Source organism: Thamnophis elegans, chromosome 5 (assembly GCF_009769535.1).
Source record: "Thamnophis elegans isolate rThaEle1 chromosome 5, rThaEle1.pri, whole genome shotgun sequence".
NCBI classification, from domain to species: Eukaryota; Metazoa; Chordata; class Lepidosauria; order Squamata; family Colubridae; genus Thamnophis; species Thamnophis elegans.
The window spans coordinates 34257517-34284239 of NC_045545.1; the positions used below are offsets into that span (position 1 = coordinate 34257517).

Sequence of the window (26723 nt, forward strand, 5' to 3'; positions counted from 1 at the left end):
TTTATTTTTGCTTTATTTTGAAAAAATTGCTTTTATTTCTTGCTTTACTAATCTTTTTATATGTTTGCTTTCCTCCTATGTCTTTCCTAGTTTGGACTATATTTTCCATTCTGCACCATTCTGCTTTGCATCTTTATTATACTGTCAGTTTCTTAAATCTGCCATCGCAAGGTTAGAGATTCTTCACTTTTCCAATATTGATTGTTTAGTAATGAGCATCTTTTTCATATCACACATTTTCTTTTCAAACAGCAGAATGTCACTTAAATTTCTGAAAGAGCTGTGCTATTCTCACATCACTGTTCTCACTTCAGGATGCTGCATGTATTTCCAAAATTGACAGAATAATGTGCTGTGAACTTGATCTTGATGCCTGCTGACAATAACAACATATTTTATAAATATTTATATTTCTTTCACAGTTGTTTGGGCTTAAATACAGGCTCTGAATTTAAGATTCATACCTCAGTTGAAGATTTACTTTTTGTTATCAAACAATAAATGAATTGTGAAGTATTAACTCAAACGAGTAATAGCACGTATATATGAACGCACTAAACCTTAAGCTATAATGAGGCTGTAATTGTACTGTTGATGGTTGCAGAAAGGTTTAAACCTGAAATATGAAAAATATAAATAAATGACCATGCACTTTTAAAAAAGTGATTCTACAAGCAGAAATCTTTCTGTATTGAGAATTAGCCTTTGTCCCTTTGCTTCACTATTCTTAAAGGGAAGTAAATATCACATATCCTTGTGTCATTGGCATAATGAACTGTATGTATTAACCAATGCAATTCTGGTTTAATGTTGCAAGTTCAGAAACATGAGCCTCACAAAATTTCTCAACTGAGAAAAAACAATTATCAAGGAGAACTAATGGCCAATAAATGAATCAATATAAGTACTATGGAACACTCCGTTGAAACATACACATTTATACCTATGTAGCAGAATAGACTAGTCCAGGCCTGGGCATTTTATGACCCCCAGGCCACATTCAGCCCTTTGGCTGTCTCTGTCCAGCCCGCATAAAGTCAGATGGAAACTAGAAATCAAATGTTTCATACGTACGCCACAGGGGGTGGGAGAGGAAGTCAGATCAGATTCAGCTATGCACAGCTATGCAGTCCTTCAGTCAGCTGGCCAGTTGCAGGAGGGCAAGAAGAGAAAGTGCTTTTATGCACTTGTTCAGCACTCCTCTGGAGAAGCCTGAGGAGACAATTGTAATCATTGCATGAAGGGACCTAGCTTGGCCACCTGTTGCCACCTTGGTCAAAGTGTGTCCTGGCAGTCACAGCTAGGAACTGTTGGTTTTGCCTTCCACAACAGTCCCAGTTTTTCATGTGGCTCCTTGGGAAAATTAATTCCCCACCTCTGGATTAGTCTGTTTAATTGTTATGTTATATAATGTTTTCATTTCAAAAACGGATGAAATGCAAGAAAACTCAACGTACCCTTTGAAGCTCACCTCCTGCTGGAAATGTAAGCTTTACGTTTAGAGCTTTTAAAAAATTAGGCTGAACATTTTAAAAAATCTTAAATTAGAAGCCAGTTAGATTTTTTCCCACCAAGACAATTAGAGTATCTATTATGGAAGCAAGTAGAATCAAGCCATATTTTCTTGTTTATTTTTCAGAATTTACTACAGCCAAATTCCATAGCAGATTTTTCTGCAATCAAAGAGTTAGATTCCTTAAGCAATGAAATAATTGACCTTCAAAGGTAAGTCAAAGAAATTTACACTACAATTATAGTGATTTTTAATGTTTGTTTTATTATTTAGCTTTATAAGAGCTGCTCCAGGGAGCATAGGTTGCGGGGGAAGCCAATTTCTTAAAGACTGTCTAAAAATATGTAATTTTGATGCAGTTCAAAACTGTGGGAAAAGTGGATTATTTCAAAGAGTGGCATCATGCAGAGGAGACATGAAATATGTCTGTTCTGTCAGATCCTCCAGGGTAGACAGACAGACGTAAGGAGAGAGACATGGTGCCTCAGATTGCCAGGCCCTATGCCATGAATGCCTTTACAGGTGATAACTAGCATTTTTAATTGCAACCAGAAGCATATTGGTAATCAGTGCAGCTCATACAACAGAGGTGTTACATGTATGAATTGAATTTTGCCCATAACTGTTCACATGGTTGTATTTTGGACCATCTTCACCTTCCAAGTGATCTTCAAGGGGACCCTCCTGTAGAACACATTGCAATAGCACACCTGAAGTAACCAACATATGTGTGACTATGAGAGGATTTCAGTCCCTGAAATGGCTCAGTTGGCACCCCAGATGAATCTACAAAGGCCCTCTTGACACTTGCTTATGGTTGTGAGCCTAGAAAAATAGCCAGATTGCACACAAGCTTTATATGGGGGAGAACCATTCAGAGTATTACTATACTGTTGGTACAGTGGTGGGTTGCAGGAGGTACGCCCCGGTACGGGCGTACCGAAGCCTGCCCGGAGCAACGGGTACCGTTCCGGTATGGTGCTCCGGAGGGCCCACCCGCTCTCCTTATCTGTCTTTAATGTCTTTGGCGCTTCCATGCATGCTGCGTACATCGCCTGTGCGACGCTTCGCCGAGCAGCTGTAGCGTCGCAGAGGCTCACAGAGACATCGCTGGATGGTAAGACGCATGTGCGCACTGTGTGCGCACTGCACACATCCATGTGGACGCCACCGGGCCTGTTCCAACCATACCGGTTGGAACAGGATCTGGAACCCACCACTGTGTTGGTACCTGACCCAGTGTCAGCAGATGACCTGACTAGACACTTTCATGCAGACATTAAATGTTTGTCTTACTCTGGTATCTGATTCTGAAATGTACAACAAAAGCTTTTGTATAGCAACTGTGTTGATTCATAAGCTTTGTTTAAATTCCTGAGCTGTCTTTTCCAAAAGTATTTGGATTATCTGGAACAATTTGTACTTCTTGGCACCATATTCAAATTAAGCATTTCTTCTGTGGATTATTTGATCCAGATGCTATTGCTGCTTGAACTTCTAATGCCATTACACATTCTGGAGGGATTAACTGCAGCTTTTGGCTCCTAAACCAGTAATCTTTCTTTAAAGGATGTTGATGAAATTGATACTACTTATTTACGTGTCCTTTGAAATAATGAATGGGAATATCTTTTCCTGATAAACAAATGGAACATTGCAGTACACAAAATGAAATTAGTTACTGCAACTTTAGAATGAAGTTTAGGTAACAGCAATAACAACGAAATGCTTTGTGTGTATTTGAAGCCTTGTGTTGTTCAAAAGAGTTTAGTTAAAATTACCCTGCTCTTGAAGATATACAGTACATTCAGAAAGTATTCAGACTCTATTCACTTTTGTCAATTTTGTTATGCTGCAGCCTGATTCTAGAGATGTTGAAATTCATTTTTTCCCATTGATCTACACTCATTACCCCATAATGACATAGTAAAAACAGACTTGTAGAAATGTCTGTAAATGTATTAAAAAGAAAAACTGAAATATTACATTGGCATAAGCATCCAGACCCTTCACTTAGTGCTTTGACCTTTGGCAGTAATTGCAGCCTGGAGACTTTTTAGGTATGATGCAACACGTTTTGCACACCTAAATTGGGGGATTTTCTGCCATTCTTCCTTGCAAATTCCCTCAAGCTCAGTCAGGTTGGATGGCGACTGTCAGTAGACAGCCATTTTCAGATCCCTCCAAAGATGGTCAATAGGGTTCACGTCAGAGTTCTGGTTGGGCCACTCTAGGACATTCACAGAACTGTCCCTAAGCCATTCCTATGTTGCCTTGGCTGTGTGCATAGGATGGTTGTCATGTTGGAAAGTGAACCTTCAGCCCAGTCTGAGGTCCTGAATGCTATGGAATAGGTTTTCATGGAGGATATCCCTGTGCTTTGCTCATTCAGCTTTTCCTCAACCCTGTCCAGTCTCCCAGTTCCTATTGCTGAAATACAACCCCACAGCATGATGCTGCCACCAACATGCTTTGTTCGGATGATATTGGGCAGGTGATGAGCAGTGCCCAGTTTCCTCCAGACATAACATTTAGAATTGAAGTCAAACAATTCAATCTTGGTTTCATCAGACCAGAGAATCTTGTTCCTTACAGCCTGAGAGACCTTCAAGTGCTTTTTTTGCAAACTCCAGTTGGATTTTCATGTGTTTTGCAATGAAGAGAGGCTTCCATCGATCCACGCTGTCATAAAGCCCATATTGGTGGAGGACTGCATTGATGGTTGTCCCTCTGGAACACTGTCCCATCCCCACACAGGATGTCTGGAGCTCAATTAGAATGACCATCGGGTTCTTGGTCACCTCTCTTACTAAAGCCCTTCTCGCCTGATTGCTTAGATTGACCGGGTGACCAGCTCTTGGAAGAGTCCTGGTTGTGCCAAACCTCTTCTGTTTGAGAATTATGGAGGCCACTGGGTTCTTAGGAATCAAAGAAGCAGAAATTGTATTGCAGCCTTCCCAAGATCTGTGCCTTGCAATAATCCTATCTCTGAGCTATGCAGGCAGTTCCTCTGACCTCATAGTTTTTGTTTTGCTTTAGTATGCATTGTCAACTGTGAGGCCTTCTATAGAGAGGTGTGTGCCTTTCCAAATCATGTCCAATCAATTTAATTTACCACAGATGGACTCCAATTAAGGTGTAGGAATATGTCAGCAATGAGAGGAAATGAGAGGCATCTGCGCTAAATTTCAAGTGTTGTTGCAAAGGATCTGAAAACTTATGCCAGTGATGGTTAACCATTTTGGTGCCGAGTGCCCAAAGCGCAAGTGCGCGCAAATGCACGTACACATGCCCCATCCCCGCACATGCGAGCGCGTTTCCTACACATGCCTCCCCCTGCACATGTGCCCTGGACCCCGTTTTGGCTTCCAGTTTGGTGCAGGAGGCTTTTCAGGCCCAAAATGGGGCGCAGGGTGCTGTTGCAATCTCCGCAGTTTCTCTCCAGTGCGCCCAATCTTTCTCCTCCATTCCTGCCTCCCGTGCCTTCCTCAATCTCTGCAGTTTTTCCCCAGCATGCCCAGGCTTTCTCCTCCATCCCTGCCTCCCCTGATATCCGCAGTTTCTCCCCAGTGCACCTAGGCTTTCTCCTCATTTTCTGCCATGGAGAGGCATCTGCGGAGGGTGGAACCTGTGGAAATCGGGGAAGGCATGGGAAGCAGAATTGGAGGAGAAAGCTGGGGTGCGCTGGGGAGAGAAAGGTAGGGCACGCTGGGGGGAAACTGCAGAGATTGAGGATGGCCCTGTGCATGCGTGGCAGAGACCCGAAGACCAGCTGGCTGGTGGGAGGCACGTGCACATGTGCGGTGGAGCTGGGCTGGAGAAATGGCTGGTGTGCCTGCAGAGAGGGCTCTGTGTGCCACGGGTTTGCCATCATGGATTTATGCCAATGTGATATTTCAGGGTTTTTTTCTTTTTAATAAATTTATTGACTTTTCTAAGAGTCTGTTTTCACTTTGTCATGGAGTACTGAGTGTAGATTAATGAGGAAAAAAATGAATTTTAACAACTATAGAATCAGGCTGCAGCATAACAAAATTGATAAAAGTGAAGGAGGTCTGAATACTTTCTGTGAATGCACTGTATCTTAGAAATTGGAGGCTTAATCTATACAGTCTAAACTGGGCCTACTGTTGCATTTTGGACTGGCAGCATTTGCTTGCATAACTCTGGATCATTCATACATTAAAACATGGCATGTTCTTCTTAACTGTTTCCCCCGTATTTGGAAACTATCCAGCAATGTTAATTTTTCTGGCATGAGGGTTGGCTAAATGAATTATTATAGAATATCAGAAAAATTTGCCTTCGCTCGGTGAACACTCTGATGGAGCGCAGGAGTTCATGGTTTCCATGACAACCATGGGCTTGACCCAAGTAATTCGGGGCGCAACCCACTCGGCGGGTCACATGCTCGACCTCGTATTTCTATCGGAGCAGTGGAGTTGTGATCTTGGTCTGAGGGGTAGTGAGATCTTACCCCTGTCATGGTCGGACCACTACCTACTAAGGCTTGACTTTCGGAGACCAAACCCCCACTGTAGGGAGGAGGAACCGACCAGGTGGTTCCGCCCCAGGCGACTTATGGACCCCTCGGGGTTCCAGACGGAGCTTGGGGTTATTCCTGATACTCTCGCCCGCAGTCCGGCGGAGACTCTGGTTGCTGCTTGGAATTCGGCAGCGACGGAGTCTCTTAACCGGATTGCGCCTCTACGGCCGCTCCGAGGCAGTGGATCCTTGGTTTACTGAGGAACTCCAGGAGATGAAGCGCCGAAAGAGACGCCTAGAGCACAAGTGGAGATCCAGTAAATCCGAATCGAACCGAGCACTTTTAACATCTTGCATCAGAGAATACATCCGGGCAATCAGGACGTCAAAAAGAACTTATATTGCCTCTCTGATTGCTTCCGCTGAGTCGCGCCCAGCCACCCTGTTCAGGATAACCCGTTCCCTCCTAAATAGGAGGGACACGGGTGATCCTTTGCAGGGCAGGGCTGAGGATTACGTCCAATTCCTCGCGGATAAAGTTGCTCGGTTTCGGGCGGACCTGGACTCCAACTCTGCAGAACCAGCCGAGGCACTAAGGGATAATTTGGTAGGTCATCGCTGGGTTGATTTTCAGGTTGTTACCCCTGAGGACGTGGACAAGACCGTGAGAGCTGTAGGTGCCTCCACATGCGTGCTGGACCCGTGCCCCTCCTGGCTGGTTGTCAACAGCAGGGAGGTGACACGGGGCTGGATCCAGGCGGTTGTTGCCGCCTCCTTACGGGAGGGGGTCTTTCCCCCCGCTTTAAAGGCGGCGGTGGTGAGACCCCTCCTGAAGAAACCATCTTTGGATCCAGCCGTTCTAAACAACTATCGTCCAGTCTCCAACCTCCCCTTTGTGGGGAAGGTTGTTGAGAAGGTGGTGGCCTTTCAGCTCCAGCGGTCCTTGGAGGAAGCCAGTTATCTTGATCCATTCCAGTCTGGCTTCAGGCCTGGCTACAGCACAGAAACCGCTTTGGTCGCATTGACCGATGATCTCTGGAGAGCCAGGGATGGAGGCCACGCCTCCATCCTGGTACTCCTTGACCTCTCTGCGGCTTTCGATACCATCGACCATGGTATCCTTCTGCGACGACTGCGGGAGGTGGGGGTGGGAGGCACTGTTTTACGGTGGTTCTCCTCTTACCTCTCGGACAGGTCGCAGTCGGTGTTAGTCGGAGGGCAGAGATCGACCCCCAGGCCCCTAACATATGGGGTGCCGCAGGGTTCGGTCCTGTCCCCCCTTCTTTTTAACATCTACATGAAACCGCTGGGCGAGATCATTCGACGGCACGGGATAAAATACCATCAATACGCGGACGGCACACAGTTGTATCTGTCCGCCCCGTGCCAACTCAATGAAGCGATGGATGTGATGAGCCAGGGCCTTGAAGCCGTTAGAGACTGGATGGGGGTTAACAAGCTTGTACTCAACCCAGATAAAACCGAGTGGCTGCTGTGCTTCCCTCCCACTAATTGGTCAAGTGTTCCATCTCTCAGGCTGGGGGGTCAAATACTACGCTCCTCAGATAGGGTCCGCAACTTGGGAGTCCTCCTGGACCCACAGCTGACTTTTGAACACCATTTGTCGGCTGTGACCAGGGGGGCATTTGCCCAGGTTTGCCTGGTGCACCAGTTGCAGCCCTACCTGAACCGGGAGGCTCTCACAACAGTCACTCGTGCCCTTGTGACCTCTAGGCTGGAATACTGCAATGTGCTCTGCATGGGGCTGCCCTTGAAGAGTATTCGGTGACTTCAGCTGGTCCAGAATGCGGCCGCGCGAGCGATCGTGGGTGCACCCCGTTTCACCCACGTAACACCTATCCTCCGCGAGCTGCACTGGCTGCCTGTTGATCTCCGAGTGTGCTTCAAGGTGCTACTTGTCACCTACAAAGCCCTGCATGGTATTGGATCTGGGTACTTGAGAGACCGCCTACTGCCAATTACCTCCACTAGGCCGATACGATCCCATAGATTAGGCCTCCTCCGAATTCCATCAGCCGGCCAATGTCGGCTGGCAACTACCCGGAGGAGAGCCTTCTCGGTGGCTGCTCCGACCCTCTGGAACGAACTCCCCGTGGAGATTCGTACCCTCACCACCCTCCAGACCTTCCGCGTAGCCCTTAAGTCCTGGCTGTCCCAACAGGCCTGGGGCTAAAGATTACAACCCCACTCGAATTGTATGACTGTTGTGTTTTTAATGATGTATCGTTTTTATGTCTGTGACTTGTTTGTCCTCCCTCCCCTTGAGTTGTGAGCCGCCCTGAGTCCCCCCAGGGAAAAGGGCGGCGTACAAATAAAGCATCTCAATCTCTCAATCTCAATCTCAAAAGTCTGTCTGATTTGCAATACTGAATAATTGACTGGTGTGTATGTGTGGTATTTGAATCTTTCTCTATTTTCAGAAAATGGTAAGGATTTGATGGATTTGAACAATTGAAAAAAGAGTTTACTCTGCTGGATTTTAAAAATCCATTAAAACTTTTTTTTCCCAGCAGGCCTTAGGGGCAAAACTACTATGGAAGGTTCCCTGATATAATTTAGCATTTTGTTAGAAATGGATTTATTTTGTCACTTAAGTGATCATTTGCCTTATATACATGTCTGTATCATTGGTGTCCTATATAGATGCCTGCTTGTTTCTATTTAGCTACGCAGCTGAGATGACTTTCATACCTTGGGTGATCTTGGTGAGAGTATATACTCTTAGTGTGTACTCCCAACATTATTTGCTCATCTCTTCAGTGAATACACCACCACCACAATGGAACAGCAAGGCACTTTGGAGACGATTCCCTGTAGTACTAAATCAAAATATATATTTTACCATGATTCATTGGTTTTGCAGTGTTTTATCACTTCTTATTCTGATACATAGATGTTTTCCTAAATACTTTGGGGACAGTGGTTGTTTTTTTAAAGTATGGATTTTGGGGTTGTTGTTTTTTAAGTATGGATTTTTTAATGAAGTGTTTGATTCTGTGTGCATTATTTTCTATTGGGGAAGTCTTTGGAGAAGAGAAAGAAGCTATTATTTCACCCATTTACTTGGCTTTTTGTTTCAGGCATATTTACCTGTGAAATTTGTATGAACAAATTCATGCAGCTTTTTAGGCAACATCTTACATTGCCCTTCTTCGGACACTGGGATATTAGTTGGACTGCATTACTTGGTTGACTAGGGAAAAGAAAGTGATTGGCCCAATATCATCTGTTTGGTTTCTGTGCCTAAGGCAGGATTAGAACTCTGGTTTTCTTACTCTTAGTCCATTGCCTCAACTATTAGGCCAAACTGGGATTATTGTTGTACATTAACTCTCATTTTAAAGTGATATATCAATCCCAGCAAATAAATTTGGTTAGCAGTTTATTAATATTATGATTAAAATGTAAATGATTAAAAGGTAAGTTAAAACCAGCATTTCAAGTTGCTATATTCACTGTGGTATGTCAGTAACAAAGCAAGCATAATTATGCTTATTGCCTTCAAAAGCCAATTTAAAATTAAAATATTTTTGAAGTGCTATTTTTCTTTTTGGTTGTTAATAGTAAGTTGGCAATTTTTTCATTGAAGCATGTTTGTCTGTGTGTTACTTACATTTTGTGAATGCGTTCAGTGCTCATTTATTAACCTTTCTTTAACCAAAGCAAAAAAATGTTTCTGTTGATTTTGCAGATTGAATGACACAATGAAAGCATTATTATAGTGGAGTTTAATAATAATAAGGATTTATATAAAACTTCCCAATATTTCACTATCTAGATCAGGGGTAGTCAACCTTTTTATACCTACCACCCACTTTTGTATCTCTGTAAAATTTTCTAACTGCCCACCAGTTCCACAGTAATGGTGATTTATAAAGTAGGGTAGTCAATTAAATTTAAAAAAAAGGGAAGTGCTTCAGTATCTGACAAAACCCCTACCGCCCACCATGAAAGCTGGAACGCCCACAAGTGGGCGGTAGGGACCAGGTTGACTACCACTGATCTAGATATAGGCTAAGTTCACATATTTTTCAAAGCCACAGTATGGCTTGTTAGTTTTGGCTTATAGTGATATATACGCCATCAAACACATATTGTGGCTTAGTGTTATAAGTAACTGCAACTCCTGATATAGAAGAATTTGGCTTTAACAGTATAGCTTTTAATATAATTTTTAGCAACATGGAAAAAATAATGGTAGCAGGTGTAGGATAAGATATTCGGTGTATGTGATCAGGGGATAAATAAGGTAATAACTAGAAATAGTGTGTATGTATGATAAATATAATGCTCACATGGATGCATGAATAATCTAGCTAAATCCAAAGGTGCTCTTTAGTTGAGACATCTTTAGCTCTTGGAAAAGGATACATTCAGCTAAAGCTGTAAATCCTGTTTGATTTACTGTTAATGAATGAAAAAAAATAATGAATTAATATAGTATAGCTTTATGAAGGCTTCTGTAAATGAATGTACAGAGGATTGTGAAATGGAACCGTTACAGTTTTTCTGTGGTTTTTCCCATTCATTCCATGACTGAAAACCTACTGAAAGCTGCAGCATCGTAAGGCATGGAAAAAATAGAGAGAGAGAGAGAGATAGACATATAGCTTATCTTTAAGATTTTATGCTTCAAGTAACACAAAGTATTTAGTATTTTTATAGCGAAAAGAGCTAGCCCACAGGTTTCTATGTTGCATACTATATGTGCAATTCTAGTTCCAGAAGGGTTAAGTATATGAGAGCTGATGCAGTCCCTCCCTCTTTTTGCCAGACAGTTGTTCCATAGCAACAGTGAGATCACTGAAGACAGTATTTCATTGATTTTTTTCCCCCCTTTCCCCTTTGCTTTCTCTTTAAGCTGTCATTTCCACCTATCCATGACTGGGAGAGTAGACATCTTTTATATTTTAATATTTGGCCTACGTAGGACCATTCCTTTTGGCTTTTCTTTCTAAAGCAACACAATCAGTCTTAAAAAATTACATGTTTAGCTATGCATTTAAAAAGAGAGACTGGTTTAGGAGGTTGGATAACTGTGCCTGGCGTAACGGATGTTCTTAAATATTCCTGCCTTATTTGTTGGTCTTCTAGGGAAAAGAACAATGTGGAGCAAGACCTGAAGGAAAAAGGAGAGACAATCAAGCAGAAGACAAGTGAAGTCCAGGTAATTGTCATTTGAATTTTCAGAGTTGGTTGATATAAATAGACCCTTATTGAAAAAAATGTCTTTCAATGAATGGTTTCGTCTTTTAGCATATATCTTTTTAGGATTTGTTCCCATTGTGATCAATATATTTGTTAGCTTAGGATTGAAATTGACCTGGTTAATTACATGAATGTCTATATTATTTGGGAAATAGGCTGAGGGGGAAATGCAGCATTTTTTGTTAGATGTCAATTTTGGCAGTGATGTTATAATGCAAGCACTGTGGCTATGAATAACAGTTTGAGTTTTTGCTTGATATGAACAAGGATTTGCATCTAGATGCATTCCTTAAAGCTGAAAATCTGTCGGTGCTTAAATGTAAATCCAGGTGAGAGAATCAAAATGAATCATGCATCCTAAGCTTTTACAGAATCATTTAATCCCTATTGTAACAGAAATAAATGTAGAGCAAAATGCAACCTTATCAAAGGCTGCATAATAGTTCTTTTAGATGGAGCCTTTTAAATTTATTCTTAACCAGTATTTTGTTGCTTTTGCATGACCATTTGCTGGTTATGCAAAATCAAGCAGAACTTACATAAAGCTATTCAGTTGGTTAACAGTTTTACTACAGATGTTGATATATTTTAAGATTATACTAGCAAAATAATTTCCACTTATTAATATTTGTCCTATGACATCAATGAAAGGACTACAGAGCCCAGAATTCATTTGATTCTGGAAATATATCTATCTGGAAATATATCTATCTATCTATATCTATATATCTCTCCAACACTATCAGTAGTGTTCCATTGTAATGGAAAATGAATTTTAGAAGAAAAGCTTTAAAAAAGCAGAGTGTTACTAATGAAACAAACGAATAGTTTCTCTTGAATGTTCTTCTCTGATATAGATTGATGTACAGCTTGTTTCTGTACAATTATTTCTCTAATTATATTAATATTACATTAAGATTGCTAGAATATTACATTTCTTGTAGTCTTTCCAAGAAATATATTGTAATCCAGGCAACATAGGAATGCTTTTCTAGGAAGACTTTACAAGATACAATTTTTAAAAATTTATTATAGATACTTTAGCCAGGAGTGTAATGTTCAGAATCATCACTATAAAGTAGGAATTTTTACAAAATGGGAACATAGCAGAACCCAATTGTTCTACCAGAATAATCAAGTTAAGTTGTGATTTAAGAGAATTAAAATAAAAATGACTGAAGTTTTTGTTCTGATTTCAGAACAGCCCTCTCTGAAGTTGAAATGGCCGATTTTTTTTCTGTGACTAGAAAGCCTTGATCTGTTATGAAATTATAACCAAACATTTTAATAATAATAGTATAATAAAACAAATTCTCATAACAAGTCTTGGTTCCAATTAAAACCATTTCACATTCAAATTGAAACCACAGGTTTAATAAAATTTAATTCTATTAGTGATATTGAAAGCTTTGCTCAAAAAGCAATCTAAATTGTGTGAAGCTTTTTGTCATTGATAAATCTTGAAATGTATTGTACTTCATTGATAGATGCTTGTATCCTGCAGTGTCTTAGCAATGTGTCTTTGGATACAGGTTGCAGGTAGCACTGGATGAATTGCAGTCATTCTGTTTCTGGGCCACTCTTATGAGTGATGCTTAGCAATAGCCGACAGACATCAGTTAGGGAGACATTTTCTTCTCTACCTTAAGTTGCCCATCTGCCATTTCCACCCACTGAATCGCACCACATTTGCTACTAAGAGAAAAATGTTCTCAGTAATTTTGATTATGTATTGCTTTTCTTCAGTTCGTCTGTCTCATTTCCTTTCTCATACCCTTCCACCCTCTATTTTGATTTATTTTTCTGTGTGTATTTTATAAATTTCATATGACTTTGTTCATGATAATCCTTGTGAAATATGTGTGCTGAGACTATCTTCTTTTTTTCAATTTTTCAAATATGCACCTACCTGTTCACATCCTCTCCCCTCCATCTTACATCAGAAAGTTAAAATCATTACAACATCATATGATGGATGTTTTAAGAAGAAATGCAGGCCTATGTTTTTCACTTTTCAGGATCTTCAAGATGAAGTAAGAAGGGAGAGCAATAACTTGCAGAACCTTTTGACTCAGAAGCAGGAGGCAGAAGAAATCCTGAATGGTCTAGAAGAAAAGAAAGCCTGGTTAGAAGAGCAGCTTAGTATGATACGGCAGAAATGTACAGAAGAAGTTGATCTAGTGAGTATTTTTACCTCAGCTGTAGAAAGCTGCATTTTCCTCATTGTTTCACTGGGACTGTTGTATATGTGATGTATATACTTAGGGATTCCTTGTTTAAAGAGATTGGCATAGAAATAAATGTATTAAAAATGAATAACCTCTCCACATCATTGTTGATTTGATTGCTGTGGGAGTTGTTAGACTACTGTTAATACCATGTTGTGTTACAGGGTTTAGAGTTTTAAGCATTTTAATTAATGTATTCATTGTGAAAGCTAAATTAATTATATTTGCATTGTCATGTCTCCAACCTTTATTAATTAACCAAAGAAAAAAAATGAATCAGAGAAAAAGAAGAAAAGAGCAACAACTTCACCACCAGATTCAGTAAGGAAAGAGTAATTGTAACTCCACATTTCTGGGATATAAGGGAGCTGAGGCTAAAAGGCACTGACTGCTCTTCTGTGGCAATGCTGATGCTCTGGAACAGCTTTTTACAGAGGTCTTTACCTCCTCCCTTCTGGCTTTCAGGAAACTATTAAAAATGGAGTTATTCCAGAGGGCATTCTCTTAATTTAAGCATTGCATCACCTTTAGGTGATGTTTTCAATAAAAGACTACTATATTTAATTGAAAACTTTCATACATCATCTCTCTTTGTAAGCATCAATTTTTAAATAAATAAATCATAATTGTTATTAAATAAATAGAGAGAGAAATAGCTGAGACAGGAACATCTGGGGATTTTTCCCAGCAGGAAACTCAAGTCCACTCTTAATTTATATTTTAAACTTGAGAATAAACAAACATGAAGTATGCAAGAGGAAAGAGGAAGCTTCTGGCACACTGTCAGTTCCCCAAATCATGATTTTGCATTTCAGGAATATTTTATCTGGGCCATCTGGTAAAATGACACAGCAAAAATAATGTTTTTGCAGTACAGCTTTTTTTGAATATGCCATGAAAGCATGTCTCATAATGCAACTATTAGCATGTTACAGTGGAATATTTTATTTTTTTATTAATTTATTTCTATCTCACCTTTATTATTTGTACAAATAACTCAAGGTGGCGAACATATCCAACACACCTTCCTCCTCCTATTTTCCCCACAACAACCACTCTGTGAAGTGAGTTGGGCTGAGAGAGAGAATGACTGATCCAAGAAGTCATAGTCTCTTGCTTTCTAGTCTGGTGCCTCAACCACTAGACCCATGATGGTGGCCCACAACTCCTTTTCTGATGGCATGTGAGCCGTCACCCCAGTTCAGCTCTGCTGCGCATGCGCGCATGCCTCCCACCAGCCAGCTGGTCTTTGGATCTCTGCCACACATGCGGGAGGGGCGCATGCAGGAGGGCCTTGCACACATGTGCGAGGGGGCACATTGCATTTTGGGCATTCAGGTGCGCACACACTTTGGGCACTCAGTCTGGAAAAGGTTAAGCATCACTGCAATAAACCAAACTGGCTCTGATATGCTTCTGGTTTGGTTAATTCTTTCTTGTTAAAAATGTTGATGGAGAGAACTGCTAGCTAGTTTTAAATTCACCTTTCACTTTATAGATTACATCTCTAAAAAAAGAAATAGCAGAGCAAGAATCAAAAATCTCTGGATATAAGGATGATTTGAGTAAAGCTCAAGAAGAGCTCAGCAGGCTACAGCAAGAAGCTTCAGAGTTAGAGAAAAATGTGGAGGAAGGAAAATTGCAATTAGCACCTCTCCAGCAGGATCTTCAAGACTCCCAACAAGATATAACTTCAGTAAGTCCCTCTGAAATTGTTCTTTTCCATCGTGTTTCCATTGTTGGATTTCCTCAGTTACAAATGATATTCTATCATTCTACATTTAACTAAGAAATAAACCTGAATTCAGTTGTTAAAGCTGAATTCCTCCTGTTCTGGTTTTATGTGTCATTCATAATAGTGCATTTTTATAGTGTAAATTCTCAATTTCATGTACTCTAATTCAGATGAGTGAAAAGTATTAACCTGAGACAGGGAAATAAGTGTGTATTTATATTACTGTTTTATATATTTAAAGTTTTATATGTCATCCATCACTATTTTCGAGGTTTGTGTTTTGCAATATATATAACAGTTTTTTTATTGATAGCAATATTGAGCAATTGCTTTTTGCAATTCTCCAAAACCATTTTATCAATCAGAAGTTGATGTTTTGTACTTCTGCTTTTCCTTTTATTTCCTTTCTATTCTACTAGAAGGATAAGTAATCTTGAATGTGAGTAATTTAAACATTGTAGGCAAGCATGTTAATGGCCTGTAGGTTCATAGTATTGTTGCTTTTGCTGGATTTTTTTTTAATCAGATAAATGTTGCTAGTTATTAACCAAAGATGTTGTCTTCTTTATGCAATATTTCATAAACCTGTTTAGCTGTAATCGGATGTAAACTACTCAGATATTTAAGTCAAAAGTCACACAATTGATCATTTCCAGGTCTAGTTTTCAATCCTTTTGATTCAATTTTTAACCATTTCTGCTTTTATTGTCAATTCTTTCATTTGATTTTTATATTCATATTCAAATATTTTTATCCATCTAGCATTTGTATTCTAATCTTTTTGAGTTTCCCACAATCTTTTCAGAATTGGATTGTTTCCTTTTTGCTTGGTTTTCAATTCTATTTTTATTCTTTGGTAGAATATTTATTTATTTATTAAATTTATTATTAGGTGCAAGAAAAATTACTGGAGCTCAAACAGTTGGAAAACAGCCAGTTTAACTGGGAAGCCCAACCACATGGCATATTGATTAATGGGAATGCAGATCACTCTAGCCTCAGCAACAGCAGCAGTGAAACTGTTAACCTAAATGAGAATGCTGAAAGAGAGAATCCAGCAGATTCTGAACAAGTAAATTATGAAACTCCTGTGAGTGGTGTCTAGATTATTATTTTTTAAATCTGATTGTGTAGTGAAGCTTGAGTTTCAGCGTGATAAATAAAATATACCAAGCTTTGTTCTAGAACAGTGGTTCTCAACCTGTGGGTTGGGACCCCTTTGGGGGTTGAATGACCCTTTCACAGGGGTTGCCTAAGACCATCGGAAAACACATATTTTCGATGGTCTTAGGAACCGAGACAACAATTTTGGGGGTTGGGGGGTCACCACAACATGAGGAACTGTATTAAAGGGTCGTGGCATTGGGAAGGTTGAAAACCACTGTTCTAGAACAAATCCAAAGTATATATGTAAATTGGTGAATTAATCAAAGTATTTTTGGATAACTTATTACTAATTACCTAGTTAAGATTTCAGAGAAGGTGGAATGTGTTGTTATACAGAGTTTTTGGGGGAGGGTGGGGGAGTTGCCTTAACATAGAGTCCAGCATAATATTAGAGAAACAGTGTAAGGGCCATAGATTTTCTTCTTCCAAAAGAAAAATGTGAATGATCTCAATTATTTCCAAGATTTGCACAGTTATTTTTAGCTTATAGATTTTATTGGTAACAAGAGTTTTACATTGCAGCTAGGTAACTCTGTATTTGTATCATTTTATACAGTGTAGCCACATTTAATTATATAAAAGTTATATAATGAAAAACACTTCTTTATAAAGTTTGCTTCTTTTACCATGATTCAAAGAGTTTGTTTGAACATTATTAATACTAAAAATTACATGCCAGAGTAGTACCCATTGTGAACAATGCCATCTGATAATGACATGATGCAGATTTGTCGAGCCAATTTTTCTTCAATAATAGTCACAGAAAAAAATTATACCCAAACTGTAGATGTTGTTGGGAGAACTTACATGTCTCATTATTATTTTTTTACCTGAAAGGTTAGAAATAGTCCTGAAACAACACATGTAGATACAGAAGAGGAAAAAGAGGAACTGCCATGGGATGTGACCAAAAAAGTGCGTTTACACAGCATTTTAATATACAACTTCTAGGAAGCATCTACATTTTGATGTGATATCATTGTGAAGTCAAGTAAGAGAAGCTACTTAAATATATGCAAGAACCTATATGGGTAGTCCTCAACTTACGTCCACAATTGAACCCAACATTTCTCTTGCTAAATGAATCCCCCCCCCATTTCACAATCTTTCTTGTCACAGTTGCTAAGTGGATTACTGTAGCCGTTAAGTTATAACACAGTTGTTAAATGAATCTGGATTCCCCATTGTTCAGACACAAAAAGTGATCACATAATCATGGGATACTGTAGCCATCATAAATATGAGTCAATTGCAAAGCATCGAAATTTTGATCAAGTGACCATGGGGATGCTGCAACAGTCATAAGTGTGAAAAGCAGTTTTTTTTCAGTGACATTGTAACTTTGAAGTGGAACTAAACACATTATTGTAAGTCGCGGACTACCTGTACAAGTGGTAGGTTTTTTTCCCATTATCCCATAAGTATTTTCCATATGAGACCACATGAATAAGTCAGACTAAAATAGTTTGTGTACTAATGCTAAAACTGGGTGGATCCATAAGCAGAAACCAACTCACTAATACACAGGATCTGAGCTTGTTTATTTTGATGTGATTTCCCTAAGGTTAATTACATATGTCTCAAGATCCTTTTTTATATTGATTTAATTAATTTGGGGAAAGAATTTATCTTTAGTTAGACTTAAGAGAAAGAGGTGACTTGTATAATAGGATGAATGACAATATATTATTTTAAACAACAGATTTTTTTCTTCTAGGCGGATCTAGTAAATGAAGACTCCCATCAACCGTCTGATCAGACAACAGAAGCCAACTTAGACTTTTTTGAGTCTGATCCCTTTGTTGGTAGTAAGTATGTTCAGTTTTCTTTCCCTAACAACTTACTAAAGAGTCAAAATGATACTTCAATTGACCTTTGAACCAAATACCCAGTAAGTCAGCTTAATTTCACTGGATGCCTTTAGACAACATTTGATGAGAGTGGATTTCTGCAAGTCAATTGAACTAAATCAATTTATACAAGATTTTGTTAGATATTAAGTATAGTAGTCCTCAACTTATGACCATTATTCACAGTTACAACCTTGCAGCATCCTCATGATCAGGTGATCAAAATTCAGATAACTTGGCAACTGGTTCATACTTATGACCATTGCAGTGTCCCAGGGTCATGTGATCACTTTTTGCAACCTTCTGACCAGCAAAGTCAATGGGGAAGCCAGATTCACTCAACAACCAGGTTACTAACTTATCAACTGCAGTGATTCACTTAACAACTATGACAATAAATTTTGTAAAATGGGGCCAAACTCACTTAACAAATTCTAACAACAACATAAAGTTTTGGTTCAATTGTGGCCATAAATTGAGAACTGCTTCTATATTATTGTCCCCAGTTAAATTGTCCTTGTTTGAAAACTTTGCCTTTAAAAAAACAGTACTAAATAAAGGCTAAATAACTGAAGATCTATCTATTGTTGCTCAATTGATGTCAGCTCCATTAGATAATTAGAGACCAATCATTCAGTCACTTTGTATAATGAAATGGGCAGCATGTAAAACTCCAAGGAAAGCTAAAACAGATTTTGAGATCAACTATAATAAGATAACTTGCAAGTCTGATTATGCTATACCTCCTCCTCTTCCTCCTTATAGTTGTGAACTTATCTTTTTGATTCCAATTCTGAATGTTATCTGGATGTTTTAGATTTAAAATATTGTATTTTTCAGTCTGTAAGACTTTTTTTCACTCCCCCCAAAAGTGAGTGGGAAATGTCCATGTGTCTTATAGACTGAATGTTGCCGAAGCCCCGCCCACCTGCCAGCCCCCACCCTTCAGCCTCTGCTTCCAAGCAATTTGCCTCCTTGCAGCAAACACCAAACAGCCTGGTCAGCTTTAGCACAAGCAGCTGATTGGTGGTTGGATCTGCCTCTTGCAATACCATCGATCAGCTGTTCCAGGCTGCAGAGATTGCTGCTGCCTACCGCTGCCTTCGCACCCCCATTCTGCTGACTGAAAACGGCACACACAGCCTAAAATGGGAGGTGCAGAGGCCCAAAACGGGATGTGCAGAGGCCAAAAATGGGCTGTGTGGAGGCAGCAATAGATGGCGATGGGCAGCGAGGGTGATCCCCGCAGCCTGGGACAGCTGATAAGGTGGTATTCTGGGAGGCAGATCCAACCGCCAATCAGCTGCTCATGCTAAATCAGGCTGTGCTGAAGCTGACCAGGCTGTTTGCTGGAAGGAGGCAAATTGCTGGAAGGCAGAGGCATATTTTTTGTTTTTGTTTTCTTTCGCAAAAGCTAGGTATGTCTTATAGTCCCAAAAATGTGGTACATTTTACCCCTAGTTCCATTGGCAAAAGGGTTTCATGTCTCTGACAAGATCATCTTCCTTAATTGACCTGGTTCCTGATCTCTATAGTTAAGCTACATTTGTGTCTCTTTCTGTTTCTGGACAGTAAGACTTCCAGTGGGTAAAAGTCCAAATAGTTATCAATGGATATTAGTGAAGATTTTTTTTAAAGCTATTGCTGTATCTAGGGAAGCCTTTTCTGTTCTTTGGAAAGCTCCATGACCCTATTCCTCAAGGGGTTCAGGCACAGAATCAGATACATATAAATCTTTATCCATAGCCTGATATTCTGATATTGTCCTGATATTCTGAACAAAGCCGAAAAAGATTTTTATGGACAATGTTTTACTTTCTAAATAGATGATCCTTTCAAGGATGACCCATTTAGCAAGATTGGTGAGTGTTTGTTTTCTTTCATTTTAATAGTTTAAAAGCAAAATTTTCAAGATGTGAATCCATAATTAAAGAATGTTAAGAACTGCATAATGGGGTGGAATTCTTTATTTGTATAAATCCCCCAGATATTTTGATTTCAGTTAATATATCAGCAGGCTAGAATGATGGGAATTGTAGACCAAACATTTGGAGGGGGTGGGAGACCATTTTGGAAAAGGCTCATGTACATCTTAAAATTGAGTATGTTGAAGTAGCCTTTACTTTGGGGAACAATATGCAACATGGAATATTCATTAATGTTCTAATTGATAAATACCTAAACTACCAATATAATAGTAAAGTTGAGCTCATTTTATAGTTTTTGTGATAAATATTTACAATAGGAAATAACTAAGCACACCTTCTAGTAACACTGTCTTCACTTCGTTGTTTTTAAGATCCTTTTGGTAGTGATCCATTTAAAGGTTCAGATCCTTTTGCTGCTGACAACTTTTTTAAGCAATCATCCTCAGATCCCTTTGGGAATATTGATCCATTCAGTGCAACCAACAACAATTCCACAGTAAGTCTGAGAGAAGAGATTACTATTGTTTGTATGGCAGATTTTGATATGAAATGTCTCCATTAGGTTTCATATAAATAATCTTTGCTTGTTCCTTGTCCTCTATGGATAGATATATTTTACAGATATTAGACATTTGATCTTTTATTTGCACAGATGCTTCATGAATCTTTGAAATCACATAGACAAACTACGTCTCTTCACATTTAATGAAACGTAATATTATTAGATTGTATGAGATTTCACAATGGTTAAATAGGACTGTTGTGCCTTAGGAAGTTCTCAAAACCACTCTTCTCCATTTCCCTTTTATTTTAGGATCGATAGATCCTTTAATTTATGGCCCATATAATTTAATGTGTTACATTTGCAGAACCCTAGTTGTTAAGAGTACTGGTGTTTATAGACAACCAGAGATGGAGTATTAGCATTCTTTACAGTGTTGGTGTTTTAATAACTTCTGAATGGATACCAGTTGGATCCCAGCAGCCATATATAAAGGGTTATACAGTAGATGCTTCTAACAGAATAGAATTCGGTTTGATACTGAAGTTTTGAAAATAACTTTCTGAAAAGCTAATGACTGGAATGTATTTTAAATTATTCAAGTACAATTTAATTTTCATTTAGATTTCTCTCTTAATGCTTAGGTAAAGAATAACATGTTTGATTTTAAGAATTTGCACTTAATGAATTTTAAATTTTAGACAGAAACACTGAAACATAATGATCCTTTTGCTCCTGGTGGAACTACTGTGACTGCATCAAGTGATCCAGGTAAGAAATTATAATGACAATCTTAAGCTATTTGAGATGTGAGGCATATTTGGATTTTTGAGAGTACATCATAGCTACTTACTCAAAATGGCTCTCACAATGGGCATGGATTACCAAGGATCCTTTACTAGAAAGCAGAGAGAAGACAGTTCCTACAATACCTCCTCAACCATTATAATCAGGCCCAACTTACTTTACTTTTTTTTCTTTCCAAGGTAAGTTGGCTCATTTACAGAATACTGGATTATGGCTACTATTGATTGTTAAGCATGCTACTGAAAATATGCAGTTCAACAATTTTTCTTTTAAATTCCTGTTAGATTAAAAGAAAGTAATGTTAGAGGGGAATCTGATAAATACCAAGTAATATGTCCATAGGAGTTTGTTGTCCATAGGCTATATAAGGGGTCTGCAAACTTTGGCAACATTAAAACTTGTGGGCTTCAATCCCAGAATTCCTCAGCCAGCCATAGTGCTGAGGAATTCTGGGAGTTGAAGTCCACAAGTTTTAAAGTTGCCATGTTTGAAGAATCCTGGGCTATATTTTAAAATCCCCTAGTTATGAGCAAGACAAGATTTATATATTTAATTGTGTTACATGTACCTGCATCTTTTTAGGTTTTAAAAAGCATCAAGCTCAGTCAAATTAATAATTTTAATAGCTTAATTACTTTATTTTTCAATCAAAACTAAACATTTAATCCATTGTGTGATGTGTTTCATAATTTTAGGCATGACTATCTGCCAGAATACATCTTTGTGTTCTCTTAACTCTGACTAACTTCTGTAAACATGTTAAATTTTATTAGTTTCAACTCAAGAATTATAGTTCATTTCAAATCCTGGTTCACCGACAAAAGGGCGAAGAACAAAACCGCGCCCGACTGAACTGCGTCGCTGACGTCATCAACAGGGCGACAACAGCGCGGAGACAGAAGCACGCTGTAAACCCTAAACCTAAACTTAACCCCTAAACCTAAACCTAACCCCCCTAAACCTAATCCTAAACCTAACCCTAAACCTAACCCTTAACCTAACCCTAACCCTTAACCTAACCCTAAACCTAATCCTAACCCTAACCCTTAACCTAACCCTAAACTTAACCCTTACCTTAAATTGAATCGGCTTTCTTTCAACCCGCTATTTAAAGCGCCCTTCTTTCTCTGCGCTGTCTGTTGTCGCTGCGTTGATGACGTCAGCGACGCGGTTCAGTCGGGCGCGGTTTTGTCGTTCGCCCTTTTGACGGGTCACGCAAATCCTTAGTGTTAAATGTGATTAGTATTATAATCAAATGTGATTATGTAATGGATTTTGGTTATCAGTTTTCAAAAATATTTGATTCAGCGATGTTTAATTATTATATTTTGAAGGCATCAAATTTGATATAATGTTGTCATGCTAACAGCAAAGTCAGACAAGGATTTAAACATTTTAAGATCTGAGGAATTATTTAACACACCAGAAGTAAAAGCAGATTCTGACACTGCAGTATCTGACAGTTTCACCTTTAGAAGATTTTATAGTCAAAACGTTTCCGGATACTCCCCCGTTCCTATTTTTTCCCAATCAGAAATAACATTTTAGTGTTATCAGAAAATCTGTTTATATATACAGTAGCTCTAAATTGAGAACTGAAGTTTTGACAGCTGAATTTCTACTGCTGGTGTTTTCAGGGTTAAATAAACATTTGGACCAAGTTCTAAATTGCTCTTCCAGTTTAGATGTTACCTGGGCTGAGCTAGTGTTTCTTCCTTATCAACTCTCCTCAGATCATAAAATAATATCATCTGAGCCGCCTTATCATTTCCCCCCCCCCAAAAAAAATTGACCAAATGATTCATATTATTACATAAGGTTTTACTAATGCAGATCCCATATTTAAACTCAAAAAATTGAGTCAAGATGGGCAATGTGTTCTGAAGAGAATTTATTTCTTAAGAATGTAGTACAGAGTTTAGATTTAGTGTTTTGTCTAAGCTTCAACCACAAAAGACAATCTAGAGGACTGGACTTCAATAGTACAAATATGTTGATGATAAATATCTGTAGGAGAAGAATGGCAGTATTGGGGGTAGAGTTTAAAAAGGATCAGTTTCGAATCCCTACAGACGGGATGTCCAATCCCTTGAACCTTTATCTAACTCCAAACAGGTAGTAACCTTAGTTGAGAATAAGATTCCTGGGCATAGACTGTTTAGCAATAAATCACTTTAATTGGATCTTCATGTGTGGACCTGGTCTTTCGCACCTGACACTATGTCTTATTATGTAAACATCCAAAACTGTCCTTTCATGCTACCTGGAGCTTGTATTCAGATGCTACTGCTTTCATGTCAGAAGCACTGAGGCACTTGCAGGTTGAAGGAATTAGCTGATGACATCATCGTTGCCCCAGAGACACTCGGGTGGGGGCTCCTTTCATGTCTCTGTTAATGTGCCCACCAAAGTGGTACCTATTTATCGAGTTGTGTTTGCATACTTTTGAACTGCCAGGTGGGCAGGAGCTGGAGTGAATGATGGGAGCTAATGTTGGATCTTGAATAATTGCTAATTATTAACCCAGTGCTCTAACCAAGTGAGCTATCAGGCTCCTCTCCCTATTCAGATCAATGAGGTTTAAATTTGATGGTTACACCTTGGGAAGGTAGGCTCCATGTGGTTCCTATGTATTCTGAACTGAGTTTAGCACTAGCTTATTAAATAGGTAATGATTCATATATAATATATTTTAACACATCCTAAATCAACAAGAAGAAATCTCAACTGTTCTGAAGTGCTATTTTTGATCGTGATTGTAGTGCTTCTGTGAGGTTTGCACGTTCCTCTGAGATTCCTGCAAAATTGTTTTTTATCTTTTATTTTTCAATACAGTGCTTATCACTATACAAACACAAGGCTGACTTTTGTTGAGACAGTCTTTTTTAAAAAATAGTAATATTTGATATTTAAGTTACTCTTGCAGGTGTATTGAAGGAAAATCTAACAGCTATCCTGTCCTTCTTTTATTTAAGACCATTAGAAAATCTTATCATATATAGCTCCAGAGAAGCTAACTGATTATAATCAGCAAGTGTGTTGGTTTTGACATTGTATCTATACAATTAGTTCAAATACCACCAGTGACAGGTTTGTACCTGCCAACTAGTCTTTCATGCACTCTTTGCAACTGTATTCCTTCTTACACCCTTATTTGAGTCATTTATCAGACTATGATAGGAAGAGTTAATGTTACTATTTTTATGAAAATTGTAGTAGTCATGGAAAAGTTGTACCAAAAGAAAGAGTAACTTACGTTTCTGTAAGTGACCTGCATGGTCCACAGTCTTTTTTGTTTAGTATGCCTTCGAAATGGCATCAAATATCCTGTATTTCATTGTAACAATATGCATACAAGTGAAATAGAAAACTAAAATATTTTAAGACTCATCGTATCTGATTTTGAGTTTAAACTGTACATTTTGAGGGGCGCAATAAGCAAAATGATTTCCATCACCTCTTGAAATAACTTCTAATTATTTTGACAACATTCCTGAGACATTATTTAAGTTTAATTCCATATAATTAACATTAATAATGAGAGCTGAGTGGTAGTGAGTTTTACATAAGCCTTCTTCATATCTGGTGAAAATACAGAGAGCTCAATAATAATTTGTTTCCTGTTTTTCATCTTGCATGTTTGTTTGTTTGTTTGTTTGTTTTTGTGCCTCCAAATCAGTGTCAAATCCTGCTTGGACACGTCCCTACTATTTTGGCAAAATTTCAGAAGTAGTTTGCCATTGCCTCCTTCCTAGGTCTGAGAGGAAAATGACCAGCAAAAAGCCACCCAACTGGCTTTGTGTTTAAGGCATATTTAGAACTCAGTCTCCCAGTTTTAGCCTGATGCCTTTGCCACTGCACCAAATTAGCTCCTGTTAGATCCTTGCATTGGATTTACCTTCTTTTCTTTATGTTTTCCTTTGCTTACTTCAGCTACAGATCCCTTTGCATCTTTGTTTGGAAATGAATCATTTGGCTGTGATTTTGCTGATTTCAGCACTTTGTCAAAGGTAATTTGAAATGATTAATGCTTGTGGACAAAGCATAAAATTGCTCAGGAACAAAATAAAACTTCAGCAAACATTATTGTAATTTAAGTAACTTGATTCTCATTTTGAACTATGTCTCATTAACTATGGTATTATTTGTTTTCTTAATAAAAGCATTGTGGTTAATGGGAAATTGCATCATAGGCATTTGTTCATTAGCTCAGCCGTCCAACTTTTGCAGCTTGGCAGCCCGGGGAGAGGGGAACTGGGTCATGTGAGGAGCAGGCTGGCATGTATGCACACACAGCTCAACTGCAAGTTAAGCTGTGTGTACATGTGCGTATGTGCTGCTCACACAAGTCAACTATGCATGCGCTAGCCCCGTTACAAATAGGCCATGGCCTGATAGTGGGTCTGGGGGTTGGGAACCCAATGCCGGCTGTCAACTGCCCGGAGGAGGGCCTTCTCTGTGGCTGCTCTGGCCCTCTGGAACGATCTCCCCGTGGAGATTCGGATCCTCACCACCCTTCAGGCTTTCCGTAAAACTGTTAAGACCTGGCTGTTCCAGCAGGCCTGGGGCTGCTGTTCCATCCCCACTCGAACTGGTGTGCTTGTTGAGACCTTTTAAATTGGTTTTGTATTGTTGTTTGGTTTTGTTGCCTTCTCTTTTGTATTGTTCCCCCCCCCCCTTCCCTTCGGTTTTGTTAGCCGCCCTGAGTCCCTCGGGAATAGGGCGGCATACAAGTTGAATAAAACCTAAAACCTCATTAGCTGATTTTGATTAGCTGATTTTCTTCTTCAATTCTCAAAATACAATCTTTGGAGTGGTCAAAATTCAACTATTTCTGAGCCATAATATTTGATAATTCATTAAGCCAAGCCAGACTTGAATTTGTTGCAGCAGGATTGACATTGAAAAAGTGAAACTGAATGTGCAGTCCCAATCATTCAATTCTGTATCCTCATTACAGGAAATGATATAGCAGAAACACAACTTTGAGGGCGACCTGGACCTGGGCACACATGCCATATAATTTTACACAAAAATAGTTTTTTCCAAAGAAGCCATCAAAACCTGTACCCTACATTTAAATCAAAAAGACTTTACAGTGGCAAATATCTATCATTAATATTTAATAAACTCATAATAAACAAAGATGAGAGCTCTGAGTAGCTATAGAAATCGTTAGTTTTTGGAGGACTCCAAATCCCTATCAAATAGTATACCTTCTCCATGTTTAGTGACCATTCCTTAAATCGGAAGCAAAATGGTTTGGGGAAAAAGAGATA

General features: G+C 39.0%; 1 protein-coding gene across 1 annotated transcript in view; it reads left to right on the forward strand.

The window, feature by feature from the left end:
* The window catches only part of EPS15 (epidermal growth factor receptor pathway substrate 15), a 68462-nt gene that overhangs the window by 34133 nt on the left and 7606 nt on the right, over positions 1–26723 (forward strand). Inside the window, 11 exon segments of the mRNA XM_032217212.1 lie at positions 1640–1725; positions 11114–11186; positions 13246–13407; positions 14954–15151; positions 16083–16280; positions 17195–17272; positions 18075–18165; positions 20034–20069; positions 20507–20631; positions 21339–21408; positions 25378–25454. Coding sequence (XP_032073103.1) covers positions 1640–1725; positions 11114–11186; positions 13246–13407; positions 14954–15151; positions 16083–16280; positions 17195–17272; positions 18075–18165; positions 20034–20069; positions 20507–20631; positions 21339–21408; positions 25378–25454 — 1194 coding nt within the window.